This window comes from Capra hircus, chromosome 5, assembly GCF_001704415.2.
Source record: "Capra hircus breed San Clemente chromosome 5, ASM170441v1, whole genome shotgun sequence".
Classification (NCBI taxonomy): Eukaryota; Metazoa; Chordata; class Mammalia; order Artiodactyla; family Bovidae; genus Capra; species Capra hircus.
Window position 1 is genome coordinate 87,735,507 of NC_030812.1, and position 12,819 is coordinate 87,748,325.

Genomic DNA, 12,819 nt, shown 5'->3' on the forward strand with positions numbered 1-12,819 from the left:
GTGTGTGTGTGTGTGTGTGTGTACTTACACTTAGTCACTCAGTTGTGTCCAATTCTTTGTGACCCTGTGGACTGTAGCCCACCAGGCTCCTTTTCCCATGGAATTCTCCAGGCAAGAATATTGGAGTGGGTTGCCAGGCCCTCCTCCAGGGGATCTTCCTGACCAGGGATTGAACCCATGTCTCTTAGGTCTCCGGCATTGGCAGGCAGGTTCTTTACCCCTGGTGCCACCTGGGGAGCCCAAAATTTCACTGAACGAACTATCTAAATAATTTAGTGCTGAAAATGTCAAAAAAAAGAAAGCTTGTCAAACACATTTTTTGAGGTAAGTATAACCATTTTGGGGCTTCCCTGGTTGCTCAGATGGTACAGAATCTGCCTGCAATGCAGGAGACCCAGGTTTGATCCCTGGGTCAGGAAGATCCCCTGGAAAAGAAAATGACAACTCACTCCAGTATTCTGGCCTAGAGAATTCAATGGACAGAAGAGCCTGGTGGGCTCCAGTCTATGGGGTCTCAAGAGTCAGACATGACTGAGCAACTAAAACCTAACTTAATTTATAATCATTTTAAGTAGATACACGTATATGTATAACTGAATCACTTTGCTGTACACCTGAAATTAACACAACATTGTTAATTGATTCTACTCCAACATAAAATAAAAGTTAAAAAGTTTTTTCGATATATGTTTTGCTTTTTAGAGGTTAATATAATCTTGATTTAAAAACTAGGTATGAGAGTATATGGGGGGAAAAAACCTTCCTTTTGCTTTTGAGTATAGGTTCACAAGTGCTAAATAATAGCTAACCAAACCTAACTCCTTTAATACATATTACATATATTTATACAGATATAGTTATGCAGGTATAACTCTAAAAGGATTACACTGTCACTATCACTTAAGCAGGATGGAAAATTTATCTGCCTGTAAGAAGTCGTTAAGATATTTATTAAACACATACTCATACCTACTATGAGAAAATATTATGCCAAGTGCTGGTGGCACTGCTGCTCTTGCTATTAATTCTCTGGGGACCATCTCAGGTGCAAAGTCACCTGAGTCAACATAGGGGATTGAGAAGTTTCTATAAGACAGACAAATATGCTCAAAGACTGCTCTTTTTCTGGCCTTGAAAGGGAACTGACAGAGCTAAGGAATGAAATCAGAGCTATCCTTATTGTATCATTATTATTCTCATCCTCTTCCTTCATCTCTGCAATTTGGACAAATCTCTCAATAATTCTCTCACCCACCTGGCAAACAACCCCCGCCCCTGCCTCTTGGACAACACATAAACACACGTGTACATACTAATAACATCACCCGCCTTCCCCTTTCCCAGAACCTGCCTACCCCCTCTTCTGTCTTAATAGACCTGTTTTCTCTTTTTCTCCTTTTCCTCAAGCACAGGGTTGCAATGAGCTGCTATGGAAGGCTGCAGATGCCTATAAAATTTATAGGTTTTTAGAACTCAATTTACAGATTTTCTATTTAAAGTTCTCTATGCTCCTATTCACCAACAAGTGAAGCAAAGTACTAAATAATAGAAATGAGACTTGAAACACTTTTTCCCCACCTTTGGAAAGTAGCTAATAGTGTAACAGTTCTGCTCTCCTAGCTTGTTGCATGTTGCCTCAGTGACTACCTTTAAACTCAGGGGGCATGTCACACACGCCTGATCCAACTGAACTAGACGGAGGCCATGCTGACTGTGTTCAGTCGCGTCTGACTCTGCACCACCCCATGGGCTGTAGCCCGCCAGGGGACCTTCCCGACCCAGGGATCTAACCCGCAGTCACTTAACATCTCCTGTTCCGGCAGGCGGGTCCTTCAGTAAAGGTTCTAGGCATAAATGTGCAAGCTTTCATACTTTCCCGCTTCTCTTGGAAATTGTTAAAAAGTGTATTAAAGCTGTAATAAAATTTTAGTTTCTAACATTTTAGCTCATTGTCATATTAAGGCTAATCTTGCCTGGAAAATCCCATGGACGGAAGAGCCTGGTGGGCTGCAGTTCATGGGGTCGCTAAGAGTCGGACATGACTGACTTCACTTTGACTTTTCACTTTCATGCATTGGAGAAGGAAATGGCAAACCACTCCAGTGTTCTTGCCTGGAGAATCCCAGGGATGGGGGAGCCTGGTGAGCTGCCGTCTATGCGGTCACACAGTTGGACACGACTGAAGTGACTTATCAGCAGCAGCAGCCCTATTTTGGTTACCTTTAAGCATTTTTTGTGTAGTTATGGGTTTATACAGAGATATTAGAAACACAGTTCTCTAGGAATAAATGCTAAATTTTTGCATATGTTAATTTAAAAAATGATAAATACAGTTTTTAATAAATATCTATCTTGGTCTAAATTTATAACCCTATAACACGCATGGTATTAAGATTTAAAAGTGATCATGAATTAAGTTAAAACTTTTCTGTGAGAAGATGTAAATAAATTCCCTTTCACATCTAACAGAAAAAGCAAAGATATAACAAATTCTTTTCTACATGAAGAACCTGGTATTTCAGGGAAAACATCTGTTTACTTGCAATATACAAATAGATAACAATAAAATTTATAATCTGCAAACTTTTTACAGTTAAATAAATACTGGTCAACTTTATGAGTTAATGGAATACTATCTAGAGAAAAGTTGAAAGAGATTTGAACTCAGTGGAACTTGGCAATGGCTGATTATATTATATGGAAATGTAATATTAGTATTATTTATAAATTTAAATTTAATTCATCAATTAATATTATTTGTAAATTTAGTCTGATGACTAGCTGTTCTGTAATGTTTGCAGTGGCTTCCTTTTTGTAAAAGCTTATTTATGTAATTCCTTAAGCTTTGAGAAATCACTAACACTTAGGTCAATCTTTGGCATTCAACCAGGGTAGCTCTGGGAAAGCAGTATTTAAAAAAGCAAGGCTTATCTTAAGATCCTTTCAAACTACCCCTTTTTTATAACTCTCTCTCCACTTCCATAGCCCCATCTGCCAGAATTTCCCACGGTGCCCAGAGCTCTTAAATTCCCCTCTCTACTCCACCATCCTATTTTGTCTGCATTGAGTCCCATATTCTTCCACAAATCTCATTTGTAGATTTAATCCTTGATTCTCCTTTTCTACCATACAACTTGTAAATTCAATAACTCATTCCTCTTTCCTATCACATATTAACTGTGCATTTTTATCCTAACATAGCATGTGATGGCATTTTGAAAACCAGCATCTTAATAATGAATCACTTGGTTAATGCTCTACCCTACCCCTTCTGAATACGCTTGTTCTAGTCTCCATACAACTTTTACTTCAGCTCTCTGCTACTAGAAATAGACATGAGTTCTGGGGTTCTAAAGTTCAAAGTACATAAAAGCAAATTTAGAAACTTAAAACATGATTTAAGTAACACAAACTCTAGTCAACATACTGTATTTAACTATTTTTTCTTTCTAAAGTTCCATGTGATTTCTGTACACTTCTGATTAGATTTACAGCCATTTCTCCAGTTTCATATATTCTGTAGCATGTAGGACAAAGCTACTTACATGTTCTGATGATACAGAAATGCTACATATTGAAAATTTACTATCTCTTCTGTAGTCCAGTTCCTCATGATTACAAAGGACAGACTTATTCTTGCAATATTCTAAGTTCATAAGCTTGGACTCTTGGTTGTGCCCTCTCCTTGGGTCTTCACATTTCATCTTGATTTTTTAAAAAGTTCCTAATAATTTCCCCACAACCACTTCCAGTTGTCTTTTCTTTTTCTATTTTACTCATTAGATCATCATCGTCCTGTCCCTCTATTCCGAGCCAGGCTCATCTTATACTGAAAAACTTTAATTGTTAGTTAACTCGGCAGATGCTACAGCAAAGGTTGAGAATTCTACCCAGTAAAAGGAGTATGTTATAAAATGAGCAATAAATTAACATGTATTTATTTAGTACACACTTAAATTGGAGCTATTTATGTGCAAGTTACTATTATAATCCTTTAACAGTTATTACATCATTTTATCTTTGCAACAATCCTGTGAAGTAGTTATTATTATATCCATTTTACAGATTAAGAAATGAGGCATTTAAAGGTTAAGACCAGGGTGTCCTGCAGCTGATTTGTAAAGGGACCAGGATTCTAACATAAACTATTATCTCCTAATCACTATACCAGGTGACCATATAGGATGCTTACAATGTGTAATTCTGTGCTAGCTCTTAATTCAATATCCCATTACCCATAGCAAATTTAATGGATTTTAAAAGTATTAATTCTTCTACTTACAAGGAATTTCCCTGTAGCCAGTCTCCAAAGCATGAAAATAATTCATGAATTCCCTAACTGGAATTTTAAAAGCTTCAAAGAGGCCCATGTCTTCAAAAAGTCTGTATGATACCTATAAAAGAAAAAGACAAGGTCTTACAAAACATCCCTTGATGTGTATTATACATAAAGAGAAAAATGGGGGAAAACTATACATTCTATCAACCATATTAATGTGTTGCCTATTGAAACCCTTACTGGAAACCACAGATCAAATAGATATTGAAGACTTCTATGGCCTATCCCTCTATATAATCTATTTTTAAAGGCAGAGACATAAACCTAAGTTACAGCCAATGAAAAAAATCCAGTACACACTAAAGAAATATAACAAGGTATTGTGTGTGACATCAATAATAAGAGAATGATACTGAGTAAATTGCTAATTGTATAATATATGTGCTAAATAAAGAATGAGAGAAAGCTTTCATCTGGACTAATTTTATAAATTAAAAAAAGCTTTCTAGATAAAGAACTGTGCCTTAATGAAGAATAAGGGAATAGAATTACAAGAAAGAAAAGGGTGTCTTGACTGAAATATATAGAGAAAGAAAAGATTTGTTCTAATCCAGTATAAATAAAAATTTTTGAACTATTTTTGCTCATTTGCCATCTCTCTCCTTTGAATATCTATTCTCCTTCTAATTAGTTTCATAGCTCTAGAGACTCAAATCAACTAAATATCTTTGGATGTGACTGGTATCTTTGATATGCAAATTGTGGAGAACGAAAAAAAATATAAAGGCACAGAAGAGAGTAATTGGGAGAGAAATGGTTATTCACATGGCAGGATGGAGAGCAGCACCATTTACAGTGACCACACTTTTATTTTTAAAATACAATATGTAAATCAATGATAGTTCAATACAAATTTTTAAAAAAGTGGTCTCACTTTATGTCACAAAGGCACAGTATTGGTTATAATTCAGGAAACTGAGAAAGAATTATTTATCCTTTAAGTTATTTGTATTCTTGCTTAAAATTCTCAAACTACTTCTTCTAAATGTTTGATAACTTCATAGTTAAATTTCTATTTTCGTTATGAACTTTACATCTACTCAAATTCACCAGTATTCTTTCATTTAGATATTTAATTTTCATCAATGACATATATTATGTTTATATTTGTTTGTTGTTTTTTTTTTTAAAGTCTTTAATTCTTACATGCATTCCCAAACATGAACCCCCCTCCCACCTCCCTCCCCATAACATCTCTCTGGGTCATCCCCATGCACCAGCCCCAAGCATGCTGTATCCTGCGTCAGACATAGACTGGCGATTCAATTCTTACATGATAGTATACATGTTAGAATGCCATTCTCCCAAATCATCCCACCCTCTCCCTCTCCCTCTGAGTCCAAAAGTCCGTTATACACATCTGTGTCTCCTTTGCTGTCCTGCATACAGGGTCGTCATTGCCATCTTTCTAAATTCCATATATATGTGTTAGTATACTGTATTGGTGTTTTTCTTTCTGGCTTATATTTGTGTACATACATAATACATATTTATGGGACTTCCCTGGTGATCCAGACAGTAAAGAATCTGTCTGCAATGCAGGAGACCCCAGTTCGAATCCTGGGTCAGGGAAGATCCCCTGAAGAAGGGAATAGCAACACACTCCATTATTCTTGCCTGGAAAATTCCAGTGTCAGAGGAGCCTGGTGAGCTACAGTCCATGGGGTCACAAAGAGTTGGACATGACTGAGTGACTAACACACACGTACACATTTATATATAACTAAAAAAGGGGATTTATTCATTCAGCATATGTCTACTGTCTCCTTCTGTTTAAGATAATTTCCATATATAATGCATATAGATGCGCATATATATATATACATATACATATACATATACATGAAAAAACAAGGAAGCTTTCCTTAAAAGAATTTATGGTCTAGCAGGTGAGGACAGTAAATTATAGACATAGTTAGTAAAGTACACACTATGACTGAGCTTCCCTAGTGGCTCAACCTGCAATGCAGGGGACCACCTGCAGCACAGGAGACGTGGGTTTGATCCCTGGGTCCAGAAGATCCCCTGGTGAAGGAAATGGCACCTCATTCCAGTATTCTTGCCTGCAAAATCCCATGGACAGAGGAGCCTGGTGGGCTACAGTCCATGGGGTCACAAGAGCCTAACAGAACTTAGCGACTAAACCACCACCACACTATGACTGAAAGGGATGTTATATGAACAAAGACAAAGGGAAGCAGGAATAGAGCTTTGAGTCCAGGAGGAGATGGCAATTACTGTTTTAAATATGGTGGTTAGAAGGGGAATATTCAGGTGAGTTTGAGCAAATAATTGAAGGAGATGCAGAGTGTCGTATAGGAATATCTGAGGAAAGTTTCCTAAGCAGAAGAGAAAGATGGTGCAAAGGCCCTGAGGTATGTCTGCTATACTCATAAAACAGCAAGAAGACCAACATGGTCAAAACAGAACGAATGAGGACAGGAGTAAAATTTAAGTTAGTGACTATAGAGTGGTATCGACTGGGTTGCAATCCTGTTTCATAGCCAGATTGACCAGTATGAGGACTTTTATACTGAGTGAGGCAGGGAACCTTTGAAGAGTTGAAGCAGGGACAGTGTCTTTATTTGACTTATGTTTTCAAAGGAGCACTGTGGCTGCCCATTGGGAATAGAGTATGTATATTATATACACACACTTTTTTCACTTTGAAAAAACTATACAGGTAAGTATACTTAATTTTGCCCCTTTTTCTTTGTTACATAACATCTCCACCTCATCTCTATAAAAATACAATAGAAAGTTAAGGTTGTGGTTTCTGTTATATTTCATAGTTCTAGTTATTTCCTCCTTATTATCGCTTTAGGCTATATTTGAGTCCTTATTTATAAATACCTGGTGGATTTAACTATACATGTTACTGCAATAAAAATTATTTATAATAGCAGCAGCTATTGACACACACATGTACTCACTATTTTGTATAGATATATATGGCATTTAATAAGCTTGATGCCTCCTCCAAGTACATATATTTACATATATTCATTACTTACATTAATTAATCCATGTAGCATCTTATGAGATAGACACTGTTACTTATTACACTTGAAAGCAGAGGACTCTAAGGCACAGAAAAGTTGAATGACTTGTAAAAGATTACACAGTTGACACGTTATCAGACCAGAATTCAAGTCTGACATTATGGCTTCAGACTGTGTGCTCTTAACTGTTTCATAGCCTATCACCATTATTTGAAAAGCAATATTGTTAGGACTGTAAATGACTGAAGTTTCCTATTATTCTCTTAAAATATTTGAAAGATGAATTGAAAAATTCAGACAAGATATTTTTAGGGTATGATTTTCAAATAGGAAAGTTTTCACTGAAGCTGTTAGAAATCAACAGGCAGTGATCCAAACTCATAAATAAAGAAAAGTCACTGTTAACTGGGTAAATATTGGTAACCAAAAAAAGTAAATACTCTTCCCAAATCTGAATGATGTCCTTTTAAATTTGTTAAAATAAACATGATAATCATCAAAAAGGCAGGCAGTACATTAAGGCTGAGAAGTCATTTCCATTGCACATACGTCTCTTTAAAAGTCTTTTGAAGTGAGACTTTTTCTGTGTAGTCTCAGCCAGAAGGTGATTTCTTGGAATGTTCAAGTTAATTCATTTCAGCTGTTCTAAAGCCTTATAAAATGCAAAAAAAAAAAAAGAAAAAGAAAAAATGTCTTTTACATACTGAAAATTTCATGGTTTTTATGCTTATAAACTCAAATCAGAGAAAAAATATCATAAAGTTCTACTTAGCAAGGCAAATAAAGTTGCCTTTTCTCAAAGTTCAATATTTGGTTTTATAGAAAAATAGTGACATTGTAAACCATGTAGTTATTTATTTATTTTGAAAGATAAGTGGAAAAAAAGATGCAAAAATCTAATTGCTACTTATATCTAATCTTCTATTGTCTATTTATATTCATAAGTTAGAAAATATTTTGTGGCAAAACCTGTCAAGTTGCTCCCTTCTGTCACTCCCCCAACCCCCACCCCCACCACTCACAGAATTTCAAGGGGAGTTAGGTTTCTGCAACACTATTTAGTACAGTCACTTGTGCTGTAAAACCAATTCCTATAATGACAACTTTCTGTTGCTCAGAGTCTCCATTCTGAGTCTGAAAATACAATCAATAAATGCATTTGGCGGGGGCTGAAAAGAATCTGAAATAAAGGTAAAATGCCTGGACTTCCTATATATAGAAGCATCAAATCCTGGGTCCAGTGTTTACCATGTGGCTTTAGAAGAGCCGTATCATTTCTCTTTTAAGTCTCAGTTTCTTCTCCTGTCAATTAGAGATTAAAAAAAAAAAAAAAAAAAACCTGCATCCAAGTTACTCTGAAGACAAAATTGTAAAGTTTTGGAACATCTGTGACATATATACCAAATACAAAACAATCTGAGACTTTTCTTCCCATACCAGGGAACACACTCTTCAATAGAAGAGAAAAAAAGATTTCCTGGCCCACTGCCACCTCCTCTCGTGGCACCATTTCAGGCATTTTTCCAGGTAAAATCACACCCTCAGAGTTCTGGTATGCATTGAGTTTCAGGGATGGGACATAAAACCTCCCTGGAGAAGTCTTGAAGCATGAGGCAGAAGTGGACTGAAGGAAACAGGGGCCCTTTTAAGCCTGCCTTCAAGCTCAGCCAGTGTAAAAAGATGCTGCTCAGCATCAAGGAGAAAGGAAGAGAATGGCACTATTAATTTGCAAAAACATGCATGTATCTTGAGGATATTCTGCCAAATGGAATAAGTCAGACAGAGAAAGACAAACACCATATGATTTCATTTATATGTGGAATATAACAAACAAGATTAGTGAACAAACCACAGAAAAAGAAACATATGTAGACATAGAGAACAGAGCCGTGATGAGAGAGGGCAAAACAGGTGAAGGGGATTGGCTGTATGGTGACGGGCGGGAACTACATCTTCAGCGGTGGCACACAGTAGGGGCTACAGAACAAACATAGCATGCACATGAAACTTGTATAATATCCTAAACCAATGTTACCTTAATAACATTTTTTTAAGAAAAAGAGAAGGATAGTATCTCTAAGTCAAAGTTCAAGGGCTTCCATTCTGGTTCTCAATGTGTTCATGGTTAGAACAGAGTCCAGTAGAGGCTATGACCATGTGTTATGGAGACTCTGCTTATTTTGAGCTTTACAAGCCATCCATTATTTGAACATACCTCTGTGTGTAGCAAGTTGAAGTGTCATTATTTGGATACAGATCTAATTTCCCTATTGGAGCAGAAGTTCCTTGAAGGCAGGGACACTTTTTTTTTTTTTTTGTCTTGAAGACTAGCCTAGCATTAGTGTTTGAGGAACAGTAGAAGAAAAGTTGTCTCTATTCCTTCCTTTAAACCTTCATGGGTCAGGAACCCCCACTTTGAAATTCCACAATCAGATAACTTGCTCAGAGTTCTGAAGAAAGCCGGTGTCCACTGCACAGAGAAGAAATCAGTCCAGCAAATGATTTCTCTTCTAGTGTTTTGCAGGCAAGGGTTAATGGGTTCTGAATTCTCACCTAAGTCTGATATTAACAAATCTTTTAGTCTTTAGTATCTCTGCTGTGATATTTCTCCAATCTCTAAGAACTAACCTAAAACTTTTAAAAATAAGCTGATAACTATCATTTCAAGATAGCTCAGTTGGTAAAGAATCTGCCTGCAATGCAGGATACCCTGGTTTGATTCCTGGGTTGGGAAGATCTGCTGGAGAAGGGAAAGGCTACCCACTCCAGTATTCTGGCCTGGAGAATTCCATGGACTGTATAGTCCATGAGGTCACAAAGAGCTGGACACACGTTTTTGTTGTTCAGTCACTCAGTCATGTCCAGCTCTTTGAGACCCCATGGACTACGGCATTCCAGGCTTCCCTGTTCTTCACTATCTCACAGAGTTTGCTCAAACTCATGTCCATTGAGTCAGTGATGCTATCTGACCACCTCATCCTCGGTTGCCTCCCTTCTCCTCCTGCCCATGATCCCCACTGATTAAGAGTGTGCATTTTAGTAGGGGCTAGATAATGAAGCAAATCCCTATTGTTTTATTTATTGAGAACAAACATGTTCAAATTCTTAATTTCTGTATGTTTTCTACCTCCCTCAGGGAAATGAAACATTATTTGGAAAATCTTGAAACTGGTCAAACTTAAGGAAAAAGTACTTAAGGGGGAAAAAAAAGACATTTTATGCAGCAATAGTTTTATTCTATATTTCTTGTGATACTGAAAGATGTTTTTCATATTTAAATAAAGAGCTGTATTTAATATGCTTCTCACAGATTGGGGGAAACATACTTTTAATATTTTATTTTTGATAAGGACTAAAGTGAAAGAAAGTAAAAGTGTTAGTCACTCAGTTGTGTCTGACTCTTGGGGACCTCATGGACTGTAGCCCACCAGGCTTCTCTGTTCACGGAATTCTCCAGGCAAGAATACTAGAGTGGGTAGCTGTTCCCTTCTTCAGGGGATTTCTTAACCCAGGGATCGAACCCGGGTCACCTACACTGCAGGTGGATTCTTTACCATCTGAGCCACCAGATAAGGCCTACGCACTGTACTACTCAAAAGTTAAAAAAAAGAGTCATTGGAAATAATTAGACAATAAATTAGTGTTTATAAATTGGCAGCTTTCCTCTTTTGAGGGCTTGGTTCAGCTTTCATTTGTTGAATTCTATGAATTAAGATCATTTTTTCACTTCACTTTTGTATCCCTGCTCCCTCCATTTTGTCTTAGAATATATGTAATATTTTAGTTGCATGGTATAATATTCTACTCACTTGAAGCTCCAATTTCTTTTGTTATCCCACCACCAAGGATTCTACAGAATGCTGGGTATTCTCCACCTAATGCTCACCAGTGGTGTTAACCATGTACAGAGCTTTAAACAACTAAGGAATATTTCCCCTACATTTAAAGTCATATGCATGAATGCATTTCTTACCTGACTAAGAATACGGCCACATTTTCTTCCTATTTTTTCCACCAAATCAAAAATTGGAAAATTCCAAGTATTCAGTTGCTCCATAATTGAGTCCAAGTTGTCCATGACAAGAGGTTCAGGAGCAAGAATTGGTTTTTCCTATAATGAAGATAAAATATTTTAACAATGTGCAGTTTTTCTACACGGCAATTTGTCCCTTCTTTGGTAAGTTCCTTCTTTTCTAAATCAAATGGAGTTTACCTGAAATAAATGACTTTGGGGTGAATGAGTGATCTTAAAAAAAAAGTCAAAAGAAACAAAATATCGACCCCAAAGATATGAGAAAAGGTCTTAATGATTCAGACCATGAGTTTTGCATTATGTGCCTGCCTATTACTGATTCATCTATGCTATAGAAAAATTGGATGCTTCTTTCATAAATTAACATAACTGCTTTTTAGTCTTCTGTGGAAGTCTTAAAGATTCAAGGACTTCAGAACACTCTGAAATTGTATGCAAATTTATCTCTATATATTTATGTAAATTCTTCTGAGATGAGGATTCCTGGCTTATATTGAACTCTTTAAAAAAAAAAAAAAACACCTTAGTAGGGAGAGGGAGTAAATCACCCTTACTCTAATTGGTCCAATTTATATTATTGCTTCAAAATCAGCATTAATCCTATAGAGTTACAATTACTACAATTTTCAAGTATTTTAATTTAATTCATGTGATGCATGGTTTCCAAAAAACATGCACCAAATATATGTAAAGACAAAAATGTATAATAGGTACCAAATGAAGACATTCTTAAGAGTTTATTTACCAGGAAAAAAAAATAATGAGGATAAAGAAACACCTAAGTTATTTTATCTGACAATTTTAAACTATAAATAGTAGGAGGGGGATATATATATGTGTGTCTGTATATACATATGTGTGTGTGTGTGTGTGTGTGTGTGTGTGTGTATATATAGTTATATATGTATATAGTTAGGGAAGAGCCAGGTAGTGCTACTGGTAAAAATACTCCTGCCAATGCAGGAGATGTAAAAGATGCATCTTACGTCTTCGATCCCTGGGTCGGGAAGATTCCCTGGAGAAGGAAATGGCAACCCACTCCAGTATTTTTACCTGGAGAATCCCATGGACAGATAGAGCCTGGCAAGGCTACTGTTCATAGGGGTCACAAATTTTTGAACACGACTGAAGCAACTTAGCACGCATATGTATAGATATGCTTTGTATTGTTGCATGGTAAAAACCAATTCAACATTGTAAAGCAATTATCCTCCAATTAAAAACTAAATAAAAAATAAAAGTATAAATGGTAAATTAGGTAAAAGAGAAATGATAAAAGCAGCAATGGAAAATCTCATTACAGTCAATTGTTTTCTGTTATTTATTGCCTCCCCCAAATGAACCAGATGCAAATGTATGCTTCCTTCCTCTTTAAGTGGAGCTCTTTAAATACATGGAATAAGTCATCACTAAAAAATATTTTAATAGGGAGCAAGTGTCAATGT

General features: G+C 36.4%; 1 protein-coding gene across 1 annotated transcript in view; it reads right to left on the reverse strand.

Annotated features, from left to right (window-relative positions):
- The window catches only part of PDE3A (phosphodiesterase 3A), a 364,186-nt gene that overhangs the window by 16,498 nt on the left and 334,869 nt on the right, over positions 1-12,819 (reverse strand). Inside the window, exons 9-10 of the mRNA XM_005680800.3 lie at positions 11,315-11,452; positions 4,283-4,394 (exon numbers count right to left, since the gene is read on the reverse strand). Of these exons, the coding sequence (XP_005680857.3) occupies positions 4,283-4,394; positions 11,315-11,452 (250 nt within the window). The remainder of the gene's footprint in view (positions 1-4,282; positions 4,395-11,314; positions 11,453-12,819) is intronic.